This window comes from Balaenoptera ricei, chromosome 20, assembly GCF_028023285.1.
Source record: "Balaenoptera ricei isolate mBalRic1 chromosome 20, mBalRic1.hap2, whole genome shotgun sequence".
Classification (NCBI taxonomy): domain Eukaryota; kingdom Metazoa; phylum Chordata; class Mammalia; order Artiodactyla; family Balaenopteridae; genus Balaenoptera; species Balaenoptera ricei.
Window position 1 is genome coordinate 41,531,486 of NC_082658.1, and position 17,481 is coordinate 41,548,966.

Consider the following 17,481-nt stretch of genomic DNA (forward strand, 5'->3'; position numbering starts at 1 on the left):
CGGCCCTCGGGACAGCGGTTTCCAGCCCCGCGCAGCGGAAGACTGAGTTTAGGCTTACTCATCCCTCCTAGCAGCCCTATTTCGTATTTGTCTGAGTAGCTAGGCTCAGTGGAGGGTGCCGGTCACGCGTTGGAGACAGCTGGGGGGGCACCCCACCTCCCCAGGGGGGGCACCCCACCTCCCCACCCCCTCCGCTAGGTCTTCGAAAAAGGCGACACAGGACCGTGGGTCTGGAGTCTCGCGAGAGGAGGCGGGGCCCCCGCCCGGCGCTCTCGGCCCCTCCCTGCCCCACCCTCCCCACGTCCCCCGCCTTCCCTCCCCCACTCCCCGTGGCGCCAGCGGCTGACTGAACCTGGAGAGGAAACGGCATTCGGAGCCGCGCTCCCGCCCAGGCCGGCCCTGACGTGGGCCTTGTCAGGCGGTAACGGGGAGCCGAGGTGGGGGTCAGGGAGGCGACCACGAAAACGGTGCAGGTCAGAACCGAGAGGCCTCCTCCGAGAAGGGCTAGGAAAGGGTCTGAGCCTCCCACCTCAGACTCCGCAGAGCTGAGGCGGGGTCGACCCCTCCCAGGGGCGGGGTCGCGCTGGGCAACTGCAGCCCAGGGGACTCACTGGGCGGGGCGCGCCCTTAAAGGGGGAGAAGGGGTCAGCTGGGGGCTGAGGGCACCCGGGCAGCGGGCTGCGGGCAGTGGAGCGGAGGCCGGGAGTGGGGTTCTAGAGCCGGGACTCCGCTGACGGGCTAGGGAAGCCCCGAGGCCGGCGGGTCCCCTTCGCCTCTCCTTTGGACCCTGACTGGAGGCCGGCGGGGTGGGGGTGGGGGGTGGGGAGGGAGAGCGGCGCGAGGGGGCGGGTCCCGGCGCTGCTCGGCGCTGATTGGCTGAGCGTGTGTGGAATCGGGTGATGGGAAACGCAGCTCAGATCTCCCGTCCCCTCCTGCTCCTCTCCCTCCCCCCCCCGTGGCGAATGTGCTGCGCGGCGGTGGGTGCTTACGCTCGCGGGGTTTGGCTGTTGCAGGCAGGAGCTGGGAGGAGGCTGCAGCGGCAGGAGCGGCGGCGGCGGCAGCAGCTGGGAGGAGGTGGTGACGGTGGCAACGGCAGCGTCGGGGACGATGGCGCGACTGGTGGCAGTGTGCAGGGACGGGGAGGAGGAGTTCCCCTTCGAGAGGAGGCAGATTCCCCTCTACATAGACGACACCCTCACGGTGAGCGGGCCGGGCCGGGCCAGGCTCGCCGCTCCCCTGGCAGCTGTTTCCCCTCCTCCCCCTCCCCCAGGCCGAGCGCTGCGCACTGGAGAAAGAGTGTGTTGCAACTCCTAGGCGAGGCCTCTCCGGCAGGCCCCGCAAACTCGCCTTTGCAGTGGGTCGCTCGCTAACCTTTGCGGGGCCCCAGGCTAGCGCTCCGTACGCACTTTGAGCCCCTCTCCCCAGCTCTTCCTTCTTTTTTCAACCCTCCAGCTTCACCCTTTCCCTTTAGCAGGCGGTGCTTTTGCCAAAGCACGCGCCTCGGAGACGGGTTGAAGGATCTTGGGCGTCAAGGGCCTATCCCTTACAGAAACCACCTACCCTCGGGGAGGCTTAATTATCTGGAAATGTCGCAGCTGCACTGCTACCTGTCTATTTTCTGTCTTAATACTACAGCTCTTCGTAAGCATAATTACTGAGGGCAGAGTGACATGCTCTTGCACAGTAAAGATTCCACTAAAATGATCTGATTTCGATATAGTCTCAGTATGCCCGTACATTAAAACTCTTCGAAATGATTGTATTGCTAGGCCATGACTCTTCAAAATGGGCTTTCTTGTCATTAGTTATTCTTTACAGGTAGCCTTTTCTAAGGAAGCAAAGTGATTGAATGTGTAAGAGCATTATAAAAAGCTGATTGCTCATCTTGAATGTCAAAACCCAGTTCTGAGTAGTTTTCCTTTTTAGCGTGGTACAGCATTACAGACCCTCTGCCCTGTGTTGCTGTAGTATTTCCTTTAAAAGGAAATGGTAGAAATTTGAATTGAATCTGAACAGGAAATGAGTGCAGTTGCTTGCCACAATTTCTTAAGAAATGAAATGAACCTTTTCTGAATATCTTGAAATCTGCGTTTTGATGATGCTGAAGCTTTGGATTATACATTTGCCTGCTTTGATAAGGTGTTAAGTGTCTTCATCGTTACACTTTTGGCTTTTTTCCTTTTCAAAGTCAGTTGATCTGTTTTGTTCCTGAATTTCTTTTTTGCAAATATCTACTGAACTTTTTTTAAATTTTGTATAAAATGCAAGTCATTGTAGAGATGCCAGTCTATGCCTTTCTGTTTGCCAGTCTCAGTTAAGACTTGATTGAGCTGCAGCACCTTTAAAAGGATTAGAAGAGCTATTGAATGACTTAATTTGTTAGAACTTTTTAAGTGAAAGCATCTATAATTATCCAAGTGCATTTTTTTTTCGTGGAAAAAGGTAGAATGATTTGGGCTGATATAAGGTAAATAGAATTTGTGTTGATGAAGTAGAAAGTGTACTTGTATGCCTTGGTCATGATTTCTGCACTTTTTGCATTAAAAGTATAATGGACTTGTATTTTAATTAGTTTTTTAAAAAACTAACACTGATCAAATTAAATGATGCGTTTCTCAGTTTGAAAACTAATATGAGTTCATGTGTTGATATTTTCTTTCTTCTCTCTCCCTCCAACACAGACACTTTTCTAGAGCACGTAGTTTGGTATCAACCTTTTATGTTTATTGTCCCAGAAAGCCTTTGAAGTTAAAAAAAAAAAAGAGTTCTGTGTGTTTGGACATAAGATTACTATTGAGTGTATACTATCAAAACGGGAAATCAAACATAAGTTTGAGTATTTACAAAAATTTAAAAGACACTGATTCTCCTTATGCTCACATAATCACCTTTAATGTGAATGTAACATTGATACATCCATCATCTAGTGCTTTAAAATAGTCAACTTTGGGGGTTTTATACTGTATTCTCTGTACAATGATGAATTTCCAAAATTTTCCATAGAAAAAGAGGTAACCTGCCCTGTGATTTTTTATTGTACTTATTTCTCTAGAGAAGTTGGGATTGGACTACCTGGTGGTTGAGTTTTGTTTTTATTGTATTGTGGACTTGTGACCCAGGCAAATAAAATTTAGGCTTACTCAACTATCTTAAAACACCATTTTATTTAGGAAAAGGTGCAGTTTTTCTTTACTGTGGAAGGGTTTTTATCACTAGGGAATGAGTGGGACTATTTATTGCGTTGTTATGGAACTTATGCATGGTCATTGAATGCTGGTTAGTGAAAAATCTTGTCAAGAATGCATCATATTTAGGGAAACAAGTTTCAGAACCATTCTACCAAACACTACTTAAAGGAATAATGTAGAGCAAACACCTGTTGGGGAAGAGGGAGGGGAGAAGCCTGCAGCAGAGGGTTATGCACGGGTCCATTGTTAGTTTGATGGCATTGTCATCCTGAAGTTAACTTTTGGTTTGGTCTTTGTTCCTAGGGTCCGTAGGTAATACACTGAGGAAACATTGTGTGATCATTATTTCAAGTAGTCTTAGAATCTTGTTAGCTTCTAGATGTTAAGTCTAGTTGTAATGTTTTCAATCAGTTACAAATACTTATCGTTTTAGTAACAGAAGCTGAAACCTCTAGCCTTAGGTAAACTGGGCGATTTTAAGTTGGATTTGTAAAATGAAATTAACAAGCTTGTAAGTGAGGAAGTAGCCTCCTCTTTTATGTGGTATGTTGTAGCCACATTTAAAAGACTCATATGGCAGTTTAGTGGGTTTGAATACTTGAGTACAGTGCTGGTGTAGGTGTATTTCAGGAAATCTCAAATAAGTAAACTGGTGGAATATTCAGGAAAGTGTTATGCTATGTAGCCAAAATGCTTTTCAGTGTTATTAGAATTATAGAATAGCAGATGGACAGAATACAGATTTTATTTTAAAGACATCTTTGAAGAATTAAGATTTTTAAAGTATTTTTAAAGGAATTAATAGTCAAAATATATACTCCTTATAAAATAATCTTGAAAAATAATTGCAAAACAAATAAAACAAATTATACTTAACACTACTTCCCAGAGATAGCTAAGAATATAGCAGCATTTGGTGTAGTTCCCATCATAGACACACACAGATGCAGAGTTGAGATGTATCGTTTTCTGTAACACTTTATAACTTGCTTTTTTCTCACTAAATGTAATATTGAGAACATTTTCTGTTGTCATTCTTAAACAGCTTTAGTGGCCATGTAATACTTTGTTGTGTGACATTCCATAATGTAATCATTCTCCCTTTGTTGGACATAGAGGTGGTTATAGTTTTTACTATGAATAATACTCTAAGAATATAAATAATGCATAAATCTTTGCATTAACAATTTTTTTTCAGGGTTTTGGAGGAAAATTACTGTATCAAAGGATAAAAACCTTTCATAAAATTCTTGATGCATACTGTCAGATTGCTACAATATTTCTGGAACATAGTTTACCCTTCTAATTCAAACCAATCTAAAAGGGACTAGAAACTCTGATAAGGGTTTTTGATTGAGACTTAAAAAAGATTTAAAAATATAGCATATCCTCTTGGGGATTAGGTATTTAGCATCAGTTAGAAGTTTAGTATTTATTGTTTGCTTTCAACTCTTGATTAAATATTTAACTAATTTACCAAAGGTGATAGATGTTGCAGGTGGCTGTGAGGATAAGGAAGTAAAAAAGTAAAACTAAAGGGACAATGATTTTTAATAAATACAAGCTTAGTATTGTTGGGTTAGAGCTTGTGAGAATGTGCTAAGAACAGATTATTTGTGGTCAGGTGAAACCAGGACAGATACTTAAGAGTGAAAGTGGGTAATGGATTCAATAAACTTTATAAAGCAGTAATTGCAGGACAATGACTTGTTCTATCTTTGGCTAGCTAGGGATAGGCAACTTCATCATGAAGCCAAACACTAATGATTCCTCTGTGAGACCACACCTGAAATACTTTACATGACTGTTCCTTTAGGTAACCTGGAATCTGAAGACTAAGTCAAGGAAGTGGTTTTAAAGAATGGGGAAAAATAGTGCTGCTATCCTCTGTCTTCTTCTTTTTCTTTTTTCCCTTTTTCTTATTGTGGTGTCATCATTGAAGAGCATATAGTGATTGGCCAGTAAACAGCAAGGTAAAAAGCCATTGTCCTAAGTGAAAGGCAAGGACAGTAATTACTTAGTGTGAGTGCAGTTTCTAACCCGGTGGTATTGAGTATGTACAAGAGAAAATTTAGTATTATCCAAGCCAGGGAAACCCAGGAAAGATGCAGTAATAGACCTGATCTTGACATTTATCTGTACTAGTTAGGTGAAAATGAAATGGTTGGAAATGAGGGTTTTTTGGGTTTTTTTAAGTTTCAACCCTGTTTAGAGACTTTTTAAAAAGGATTCCTAAAGTAGGTATTATCCATTAAATTTTATATACATATATATTTTAAAGGTCAGCTGGAGGTCTCAATATGTTAGGTGTATTCTTTGACCTCTGCTTTAATTTTTTTTTTTTTATAAATTTATTTATTTATTTATTTTTGGCTGTGTTGGGTCTTCGTTGCTGTGCGCAGGCTTTCTCTAGTTGCGGTGAGCAGGGGCTACTCTTCATTGTGGTGCGCGGGCTTCTCATTGAGGTGGCTTCTCTTTGTTGCGGAGCACGGGCTCTAGGTGCGCAGGCTTCAGTAGTTGTGGCAAGTGGGCTCAGTAGTTGTGGCTCGCGGGCTCTAGAGCTCAGGCTCAGTAGTTGTGGCGCACTGGCTTAGTTGCTCCGTGGCATGTGGGATCTTCCTGGACCAGGGCTCGAACCCGTGTCCCTTGCATTGGCAGGCAGATTCTTAACCACTGCGCCAACAGGGAAGCCCCTGCTTTAATTATTAAAACAATAAAATATAGTTGATCAGAATAAAAATAATTCACTTACACAGAGTCAATTTAGGACTTCACCTATGAACTGGACTGGAGAGACCTTGATTTGGTAAATTGAGTAGCTTTGATCTTAAAGTAGTATAGGTAATTGTCTCAGTTTTTTTTTATGGTGGCAATTAATATGTGGTGAAATGGTGTATATTTATATCAAGCAAGTGGAAATCCAAATCAAGGTATTAGTTGCTTAAATGGTAGATGTGGAGTGCCTTGCAGTGTTCTGTTGAGCTGTGTGGCTTTAAAAGTTTATCCTATACCTTTTTTATGACTTGACAGTTAATTTCTTTGTGTTTTAAACCATGTGGTGATTCCAGAAAACATAATGTGAGTTAATTGCACTATTCTTTTTTCAGTCTTCATGGGCCAGGATTTCTAATACCAGGATTATTAAGATGACTAGATGACCAGTTTTACTTTGTACTGTTGGCAAAGTTAATATATGACAGTGTTTAGAACAATAGCTAGTATGCATAAAGCTACATTAAATGTCTTTATTATTGCCACCACCACTCTTTGGAGATAAGACAACTCTGAGAGGGAAAACTGGAGAGAAGTTGATTAACCTGAAAACTGGATAATTGATCCTAAAATTGTGAGATAAGGACATGTAGTCTGTATGTATGGAAGAAGAAACTTCCAGAATAGTAAAAGCTATTGAAATGGAAGCATGTCTCTGAACATGGTATAATGAATATAGAATTGTAAACAAGGAACAGTAGCTCTTTTCCCGGTAATAAGTGGTATATGTGTATTATAATACACTTGGGAAAGATAGGAACATGTAAAGAAAAAAGTCATCTGTCTTTTCACTGCCTAGAGATAGCCACATCTAATATATTATGTATTTTCTTTTTCTGTAAGAAAATATACACATAAAAATTTGAATCATATTGTACATGCAGTTTTTGAGTCTGTGAAATACACTGAAGTCCTCTGGATTCTTGAATCGGTGTTTGCATCATTGACCATTGTTAGTACCCACTTGTCTTTCTAGTTCACATATCCAGTAGTCCCTTCTTAATAAATCAAGAAAAGGTCTTATATCTGTTGCTTACATTTGCCTTAGTTGTTTAGTCCTCAGTTTACTGCTAGAACAAGCATGTTTTTAGGCTCTAATTTCTAATGTGGAGGGGAAAGAATGGTCACTTGATTAAAGAAGCAGGTCTTTGTGGTGCTGGTTGCTGAAGGGAGGAATCTTTTTAATATCACATTCAGGTGGGTGGGGTTTTTTAGTTTTTTGTTTTTGCCTCAAATGGTCTCTTTATCCTGACTTCACTCTTTGGGTGTGTAGGAGTTTGTGGCCCTTGTCATCTGGAAATAGAAGTTTGTTCTAGCACAGTATGTTTGATACGTTTAACAATGTTTTAGTTAAGATACAAATGTGTTACTTTATTTCATTGTTTTGAAGGCATACTTTTTTTTCCACATTTAACATCTCTGAAATTGGTATGCTTCTTTCGTTTGGTGACATCTTCCAGTTATAATGGCTCTTTCCTAGTGGTACATAACTAAGGTACTTTGGTGGTGTCACAAATCAGTGAAATGTGCTGATTACTAATTCCCATTATCTGACATCCTGAGACATCCATAAGCTTTATGTATCCCTCTTCCTCTGGTAGTGAATTTTGATAACTGAATAAATATCTCAGTGTATTTTTTTCTGTTCATGATTAGAGCAAACATTTACTATGTGCTGGGTATTATTCTGAGTGTGTGTGTGTGTGTGTGTGTGTGTGTGTGTGTATAGTGAAGTCATTATATATATAGTCATTTAGATGGTAAGATTTATTATATTCTGTAGTTGAATAACTGAAAATATCAGGATATTTAATGTAAGATATCAGGTTATTTCACTTATTAAGTGCTATTATTAGCCACTGCAACAAACACTTTAAAATATAATTTAATCCTCACAACCCATTTGATGAGAGATATGAAAAATTATTATTTAATCTCATTTTACAAATGAGGAAGCTGAAAATCAGACAGGTTAAATAACTTACCCAGAATTATGACATAAATTGTAAGTGATAGAGCTGGGATTTGAATTCAAGTCTGCCTGACTTCAGTGCCCTTGCTTCTAATGACTATACCATTTCTAGCTTTAGGAACTGTAACTTGGATTTTTTTTTTTTTTTTTTTTTTTACCTTTTTGATGGAGGTGGGAGGGAGCAAATCGGGCTTTAGGGGTCTCTTTCTATCCTAGGAGACTATAAAATAGTCTGTATCATGTACTCAAAGAGGATAAAATAATTGATTTTTATTCTTTTGCATATTAAGATGGTGATGGAATTTCCTGACAATGTGTTAAATCTCGATGGGCATCAAAATAATGGTGCACAACTAAAGCAGTTCATTCAGGTAATAGTTTTAAAAATTAATGTTTTAAATGGTGTGTGTGTGTGCGTGTGCACATGTGTGTGTATGTATGTATGTGTGTTTTAAAGAGTCATTTAAAATTTTACCTGTAAGTATTAATTTTGTTTTACCTAGCACTCTTTAGGTCTTAAGATTGCAGTGAGGTTACTTTCTTTTACTATTGCTCCAGGTATATTTACATACCTGTGATGTGAAAGATTTGGTGGTGGTGTGTTATCATTTTACATGTCTGTAAGGCTTTAATTTCACCAGTTTAAATTTAGTTTAAATTTAATTTCCCTGTTTTTAGAAGGTAGGGCAGACAACTTTTCATTGAGAACTTCGTTTTTTTCTGTAGTAATTGTTTTGTTCAGTAAAAAAAATTAATCTTGTATAGTGAATTTTCTGATTTTTATTTAATTGTTTTTTAATTTAATTTTTTACTGAAGTATAGTTGATTTACAATGTTGTGCTAATTTCTGCTGTACAGCACAGTGACTCAGTTATACACATATATATGTTCTTTATATTCTTTTGCATTATGGTTTATCCCAGGAGATTGGATATAGTTCCCTGTGCTATACAGTAGGACCTTGTTGTTTATCCATTCTAAATGTAGTAGTTTGCATCTACTAACCCAAAACTCCCAGTCTTTTTTAATTCTTAAACACTGTGTTACTTTGTAAATACACTATGTATGATCAAGATAAAGGAAAATAAATGGTTACTTTATTTCAAAATTCTATTTCAACTTTTGGAGAAAACTTTGAATTAAAGGTTAATAGTAAATGTGAGAATATCCTTTTTGGGAGTTATCTTTCTCATCTGTTTTTTTTTGGTAAACTGGAGGTATTACTTGTAGTGTGACTATAACTCCATCTAAGTAGAAGTTATTTATGAGTTTTGCCCATTTCTCTACAGCTATGGTTCTCAGTCATTTCTCTTCCTTGTCATAACCAACAGATAACATTCATATGCACCAGCATTTTAGTTACTCACTGCAGGCTCCTACATAGGTAAGATAGGCCTTGTTCTCTCCCACTAATCCATGACACACCTGCCCATACCTCCAGGTTGAGCATTGCTGCTCTACACGATCACTATCCTAACTTGACTTGTGTAGCTAAACGTAGTGTGTTGCTAAAGGTTGAGAAAAAGACATGGTAAAGCTGCTTTGTGTCTTTATTCTTTTCTCTCTTCTTTCTTTCCTTTCTAAAATGTTTTATTTTAAGTGAGAGTACTAAGCTTAATGCACATTTGACAGGCACTAAATTTCCACATGCAGGGCTTCTTTTTGCTATGCTGGGTCACATACTGCATAGCCCTGGCATCCTAAGTGGAGTTTTTTATACCCTAGATTCTAGAACAGGGGGATTTGTGGAGCAAACTCAGTACAGCACGGACAAGGCCGACTGCCTTGCCTTACTGACTCAGTTGCAGATAGAGATGGCAAGCCCTGCCCAGGCTGTACTCACTGCACAAGGGTAGGAACCAGAAAGAGTGGTGAAAGAGTCATTTCATGTCTTTCTTACGAACTCTTCTTTATTTTTCTTTCCCTCTTCTCTCAGCGACATAGTATGCTTAAGCAGCAAGATCTAAGTATTGCCATGGTGGTGACATCACGTGAAGTCTTGAGCGCACTTTCTCAGCTTGTCCCATGTGTTGGTTGTCGTCGAAGTGTGGAGCGCCTCTTTTCCCAGCTTGTAGAGTCTGGAAATCCTGCCCTTGAACCCCTGACAGTGGGGTCCAAGGGAGTCCTATCTGTAACCCGAAGCTGCATGACTGATGCAAAGAAGCTTTATACATTATTTTATGTACATGGGTAAGTATAATCAATTAGGAAACAATGAGTTTGTTAAATATTTAAACTTGGTGACAGTGGTAGCTTTTTTTCTAAATTTGGTTGGGGCAAAGCTTGAGTCCAGATTCAACACTTTTATTGAGTAACTTCTATGTGCCAGTGACTGTAAAGTTTCTTTTCTCATGTGGGGAGAGGCAGGCAGTAAACAAATTCATAATTTGTCAAGGATGTTAAGTTACAAAGACAAACCAGTAAGGGAGATAGACAATGAGTGGGTAGAATTCTTATGGAGAGTGGTCAGGGAAGGCCTCTCTGATAAAATGACATTGAATATAGACTTGAATGAAGTGAGTGAGTGAACCATGTAGATATCTGGGGGAAGGCAAAGAAGGAGCAGCAAGTGTAAAGGTTCAGAGGTTGGAGTTTTCCTGGAATGTTTGAAGAACAACAAGGGAGCCATTGCGGCTGGAGCCAGATGAATGAAGGGAATGGTAATAAAAGATGAGGTCACAGGAGTACTAAAAGGCCTAATTATGGAGTGCCATCTTGAGGTCTTTTTTTATTTTAACTCTGAGATGGGAAGATTTGGGAAGGTTTTGAGCAGAGGAATACATGGTCTCCCTTGAAGTTTTGCTTACTGTCACCTCTGTGTTGAGAATAAGTAGAAGGGTCATGGAAGGGTGGAGAAACAGGCTTGTTTAATAGTCCGTGCAAGAAATAATAGTGACCAGTATGGTGGCCACGGAGATAATGAGAAATGGTTGGATCCTGGTTATATTTTGAGGAATGAACCAACAGGATTTTTGGGTAGATTGGATGTGGAGGAGGGCATCACGGATGATTCCCAGATTTGGGGTCTGAAGAGCAGGACAGGTGGTTTCCATTGACTGAGGTGGGTAGGACTGGAGGAGGGAGGAGCAGTTTTGCAGAACTCACTTTTGGATGTGTTCATTTGGGATAGCAGCTGGGCGTCCAGGTAGAGTTCAGAGAGTTGTGGCCTAGAGATATAAATTTGTGTCATCAACATATATACAGTATTTATATGTATATTTAAACCCATGAGATGAGATGTGATCACCAAAGGGTAAGTGTAAATAGGAAAAGAGAAGAGGTCTGAAGGCCAAACCTACTTAGAGGTGGTGGTAAAGACTTTGGATTTTTACTCTGCCTGAGAAAAGAAGCCTTGGAGGGTTTTTGAATAGAGAAATAACATAATGTGATTTTTGTTTTGAAAAGATGACTAGCTGCTAAGTGAAACTTAGTGTGTAAAGGCAAACTGTAGAAGCAAAGAGACCATTTGGGAGGCCAGCTGTTGCAGTGGACTAAGCTAGAGAGGCGAGTTGGACAAGGGTGGTAATGGTGGAGGTGATGAGAAGTGATTTGATTCTGAATATATTTAAAAGTTAGAGTTGACAAGCTTTGCTGATTGGGTGGGTGCAGGGTTTGGATAGTTAGCCTTATGTATTTCTATATTTGCATAAAATTTCTGTTGAAGACTCCTCATCAAGGATAGTGTATGTTTATTTTATTTTATCTTTTATTGTTTCCTTTTTTTTTTTTTTTTGGCCGCACTACGTGGCTTGTGGGATTTTATAATAGTTCCCCGACCAGGGTTTGAACCCGGGCTGTCAGCAGTGAGAGCACGGAGTCCTAACCACTGGACCGCCAGGGAATTCCCAAGGATAGTGTATGTTTAGATATCTAATGTTTGGACAATGGAGTATGGCTGAGAGTCAGGTAGTAATCAGTCGTAAAATATTTGAGTGCCAGGCACATTGCTAGATACAGTGCAGATGCAGGGATGAATGAGACAGATGTAGTCTAGGGGCAAGAGTATGTTGAATAGGGCAGGTCTTCAACGTTTTGATAGGCTGGGAATGGAAAGGGAATATAAATGTACCGACTCTTGGGTTAGAGTTTGATGAGAAATTTTCAAAGTAAGTGATGTGTCTAATACTTTAAATATACTTCTCACTAAAAGGCATAGAGATTCTGAAAATTCTAAAGAAAAGTTAATATTAATCAAACCTTTAATGGTTTATTTTTAATTAGGTCCAAACTAAATGACATGATAGATGCTATTCCAAAAAGTAAAAAGAACAAGAGATGTCAGTTGCACTCCTTAGATACGCACAAACCAAAACCTTTGGGGTAAGTAGAATTGATTATCAGGATACTTTGTCAGTGTTAAGATTATAAATGTTGATCACATTTGGTAAAAAGAAAAGAAACCCTGCTAGTTTTATTTCATTAATTGTTTACACTGTAATGTAAAAACCATATAATTGGTCAAAAGAAATATGTCTCCTGGTTCTGTAGGCCTTTTTGCATTGGGACTATATAGGTTTGATTTTTTTTTTTAAGTTTTTTTTTTTCCTTGTATTAAATACGTTTCAGAGAAAGGAGGTTGAGATCTTTGTGGAAATTTATGTAGCCAATATTAAATTTTTCAAAGTAGTGGTATCATTTTTTTAATCTATGTAATAGTCATAATGTATAAATTATTTTTCTTGTCTTTCTTGTCTCTAGGTCTCCCTAGTAATTTATCAAGGATTTAAAAAAAAATCTTGAATCAGTTATAGCAATGTGAATTTATGTAACTAACTTGCAGTTTTCTTCTTGGTTAGGAGCTACAGTGTCCATGGCTGCTTCTGCCCCCCATCTCCTAGCACAGTGTCACAGTTGCCCCTTCAAAATTGCTTGGGGTTGGGGGTGGTAAGGAGAAGCAGTGGAATTTGAAGGGAGTTTCTAAGAAGTAACTTTTGTTTGGGGGGAGAATGGGATGATGTAAAACTATACTTCTGAATTAATTTTAAAAATTAGTTTTTTTGGATATCTCATTAGTAGTGTTGACACCATTGTTAAATTGATATTTTCCTCTCTGGTAAAAAGACCTAGATGACCAGGTGGTGGTGTGTTAATAATCTTTTTTTTTTTTTTTCTATACTCAGGAACAAAAAAGTTTTTAAACTTTTATTATGAAAACTGTCAAACACATAGAAAAGTAGAGAGACTATACAAGGACCCTCTTACCCCCAAATACCTTCACCCAGACTCCGTAGTTATCAAGATTTGCCACATTTATTTCATTTGTTCACCTTTTCCTTTGCTGAAGTATTTTAAAGCAAGTTCCAGGCATCATGTTATTTTACTACTACATATTTCCACATTCATCTCTAAATACAGTGACATTTTCCTTCATGACAGTGCCATTGTAACACCTAACAAAACTTTTAACTATAATAATCTAATACCCAGTTCATATTCAGATTTCCCCAACTCTCTCTAAAAGTGTCTTCTTACACTGATTTGTTAGAATCAAGATCTAAACAAGAACCACACATTATATGATTTCTAAATGTGAGAGCTCTGAACCCAGTAAAGCTCTACACAACCTAAAGTGCTTATCTAAGGATAATTATTTCATATACCTGATTTACCAATATCTTTAAAGAATTCCTGACTTTCTGAATGCAGAATCCATTCTAATTTTCTCATTAGACAGTAACCTTTTCTGAATAACCTGTTGACTAAAGCCACAGCGTAGTATGATATAATACAAAGGCTGCCTTCTATGTTTTTGTTATGAATATTCTTCATTGAGGAGCTGAAAAGCAACAGCTACCCCAACATCTTAAACATCTATGCTCATTGCCACCTTCCTTCAAAGACCAGTCCTTCCACTTTTGCTCCGGATTCCAGCTCTTCTCTTTTTCTCCCTGACTTTGCTTCGTCTATTATCTACTTTTATTAAATTGACATACAGCTATGTTTTCCTGTGTTTCAGCTTAAAAACAAAAAACAAACCTCCACAGACTTCACATCCTGCTTCAGCTCTAGCCCCACCACATGGGAAGACAAATGTTTTGGAAGGCTGTTTGCTGAGTTATGCAGTCAGTGTGAATGGAGTTAGTTAAGCAACACCTCCTAAGGTAGCTTCAGTTATTCCCACATGCCATGTGGATAGCCGGCCAGAGAGGATAGTCTGCTTAGCCAAGACTTCTCCTCCGCTTTGGATGGTCACTGCCATTCTGTGCTACTATGACTTTTCTTTTTATATTTTCCTTGTGTTGTTCCCCCCTTTCTCTCTTTAGATTTTCTTCAGGGGAAAGTGTAATACAGTTAATTAGCTTTTAGCCTAATCAGTAGTAACAATCTAGTTCAGTCTTCCTGAGAGTATTCTCACATTCATGCAAGTAAACCCAAGTTATTGTCTGTCTGGGAGTAAGTGTGAGGTCTGAAAGAAAGGTCTAGGCCAGAGTTGTAGGCCTGTAGCTGATGAATGATATACGGTTGACTCTTTTTTTTTTTTAAATTAATTAATTTATTTGGCTGCGTCGGGTCTTGGTTGCGGCGCGTGGGATCTTCGTTGGGGCATGTGGGATCTTCGTTGCAGCGCGTAGGCTTCAGAGCGCCTGGGCTCAGCAGTTGTGGTGTGCAGGCTTAGTTGCCTTGTGGCATGTGGGAATCTTAGTTCCCCAACCAGGGATCGAACCCGCATCCCCTGCATTGGAAAGCAGATTCTTAACCACTGGACCACCAGGGAAGTCCCTACAGTTGACTCTTGAACAGTGCAGGGGTTAGGAGCACCGACCCTCCACGCAATGGAAAATTTGAGTGTAACTTCTAGTTGGCCCTTTGTATACATGGTTCCTTCGTATCCTCAGATTCCACGAACTGCAAATTGTGTAGTACTGTGGTATTTACTACTGAAAAAAATCCGTGCATAAGTGGACCTGCGCAATTCAGCCTCATGTTGTTCAACTGAATAAGATCACCTAGAGGAAGAGTAGAGTAGTAGAAAGGAATGCTGAGGAATTCAGTTTAATGGTAGAAAGAATAAGCCTAAAGAAACTCGAGAAAGAATCGCCAGAGAGGTAGGAGGAAGCCAAGGGAAAAGAGTATGGGGCGGGGAGGTGGGGGGCGGTGGTTGGTAAGCTGTGTTGAAGGTTGCTGAGTTATCAAGGACCCAAAAGTGTCTGTTGGTTATAGCAACACTGAGATAATTGTTGATGTTGATGAGCAGATCTGTGGTTGAATGGAAACAATCTAGATCAGCATGGGTAGAAAAGTGCATGCAATGCAAGGTTGTAATGGGTTGAACTGTGAGTGGAAGGTGTGGGAGTAGAACAAGGAAGTGAAAAGACTTCCTTTTTTAGAGAGCTTGATCTTGAAAGGAAGGAGTGATATAAAGACATTTGGTCTGTAGAGATTATGGATAAAATCTTGATTTGAGCTGTAGAATTTTTTTTCAAGCTTTTTCTAGAATAATGCTTTCACATTCTGATGGTATAATAATCATTCCCCGGCTCTGATTTCATGAACCTTTTCCTCAATAATGAGAACTTGAGTTTGAGAGTTACTCAGTTTTAGATTATGGATCACTCAGGCATAGAAAATTGCAAATTTGGGACATGAGGATAGAAGGATATAACATGCAAGGCAGAGCAGGAGTTGAGGTTTTTGTTTCAAAAATAAGGGACGTTGATCCTTGGCCCGAGCCCTTGTGAGATGGGAGTAGGGAGCTGAATTGTACGTATGACCTTATAGGGTGGGCAGGGTGTTGAGAAATACTTATTTAGCTATATAGAGTAGGTTAAGTAAAGATTCAGAAGTTTTTCCATCTCAAGCATCCCAGGTAATGAATTTCTAGGACTGTAGTGAGACCCTGCAGAAGAACAGGCAGGAGCCAGTTGTTCAGAATCATGAAAAATCAAGAAGACTATCATTGAACGGAATATAGAAACATATTTCTCTTGGAATGCACATCTGCAACAAAGCAAAATGCATGACCAGCACCACATTGCAACCTGTGGGGGAGGGAGAGTCTGGGAAGTTTTTAGTAAGTTTTTAAAAAATTATTTGTATAGGACTTACTACTAATTTAGGCTGTGTAAAGTGTTCATCTTAGTATGCTATCTTTATTTTAGTAAATATAAAAATTTCTTTACCATAATTAGATTAATCTGTGACTTTCCCAGTTACTTGTAAATGTGAAGATAGATAAGAATTTTGTTGCCATGGGCTAGCTATAAAATCACATTAAGTAGATCAGCACTTGTTAGTATTTTCAATTTGTGGAAGATTGATCCATGTTTATAGGTGAAAATATTTTATCATTTTTTTTCAGCCCTTTTGACTTTAAAACATTCCAAGTAGATTTGCTCATAAAATGCTTAGTATGTTAACCAGTTACTATCTTGATAAGTGTAAATGTTGTTAAATTATATCAGGTAAACTTAATAGTTGAGCAGAAGTTTTTGTATAAAGATATGAGCACCTGTCTAAGTAACATTTTAATATGGTTAAATATGTAATTATATACAAATTTGCAGACTTATCCTACTAATATCTTAATGTATTAAAGAGTTGATGATTTTAATTTAGACTATAGAAATTACTCCTTCAGATTATCTCAGTGTCACTAAGCTTTGTACTGTGCTGTACTACAGTGAAGGGAGCAGTAGCAGTGTCAGTTCAGAGAAGTTAAGTACAGATAAGAGAAGTAGTGAAGACCACAGGAAGGACAGCAAGTGTAGGATCATTTTCCATTATGGACCTTTCCAGGGAACAGCCAGGTAAAATCAAGCAATCCTTTACTCACCTTTTTAAAATGTTTTACCCTTGTATATTCCTTCTTCTCACTAAGATTTGTTTCTTTCTGCAGAGGTTGTTGGATGGATGTATGGGAACTAATGTCCCAAGAATGCAGGGATGAAGTAGTTTTAATTGACTCTAGTTGTCTTTTAGAAACACTAGAAACGTATCTGCGAAAACACAGGTAAGTCCAAAGATCATCATGGTGTAGTTGGAAGGTGCCTTAGCTGTCAGTCATCCAGACTGACCTGTCATTGACCTTCTTCACATAATAGTACTCCAGCCTTCCCGTTAATACCTGACATGAGGCGGAGTTTAATGTTAGGGTAGGCAGTTCCTTTATAGGATGACTCTCAGTGTTGGCCGTCTTGTGTTAGGCCAGCATTTCCATTTTTTGTAATTTCTACCTGTTAGTTCCAGGCCAGCTGTTCAAGAAACGCAAAATAACTGTAAGTCAAGTAAAGTGTACTTAATCACTGTGGAAATTCTAGTACTCCTTGTTTTCATGATAGAAGCATTTCATGATGTCATTTTTCAAAATTAAAGTTAAAATAGCAGCTTTTACTTAGTAATATTTTGAATTATTTTTTCTTTAATTGTCAAGACCTAAAAATAGAGTTGGAATTCATGTGCTTCCTGTACTATAAAAGTAACTTCAGATTTTTCTTTTTAGAATACTACTTTACAAAGGAATTTTCTAAGTGTCATTAACATTTGGAAATTCGTAGGGAGGGAGAGTGCAGTAGGAAAGGAAACTGGTAAGGGAGCCATCTAGAGATGGCG

General features: G+C 39.3%; 1 protein-coding gene across 6 annotated transcripts in view; it reads left to right on the forward strand.

Moving 5' to 3' along the window:
- Positions 1 to 312: 312 nt before the first annotated feature.
- Positions 313 to 17,481, forward strand: part of GGNBP2 (gametogenetin binding protein 2) — a 31,324-nt gene continuing 14,155 nt past the window's right edge. For 2 of the 6 annotated variants that reach the window (XM_059907151.1, XM_059907154.1), the window contains exons 1-7: positions 313 to 473; positions 1,014 to 1,200; positions 8,223 to 8,303; positions 9,869 to 10,122; positions 12,154 to 12,252; positions 16,554 to 16,679; positions 16,769 to 16,882. In XM_059907151.1, the coding sequence (XP_059763134.1) occupies positions 1,108 to 1,200; positions 8,223 to 8,303; positions 9,869 to 10,122; positions 12,154 to 12,252; positions 16,554 to 16,679; positions 16,769 to 16,882 (767 nt within the window). In that variant the 5' untranslated portion in view covers positions 313 to 473; positions 1,014 to 1,107. The remainder of the gene's footprint in view (positions 474 to 1,013; positions 1,201 to 8,222; positions 8,304 to 9,868; positions 10,123 to 12,153; positions 12,253 to 16,553; positions 16,680 to 16,768; positions 16,883 to 17,481) is intronic. The other 4 variants (XM_059907155.1, XM_059907156.1, XM_059907152.1 and 1 more) reach the window with 3 other exon arrangements.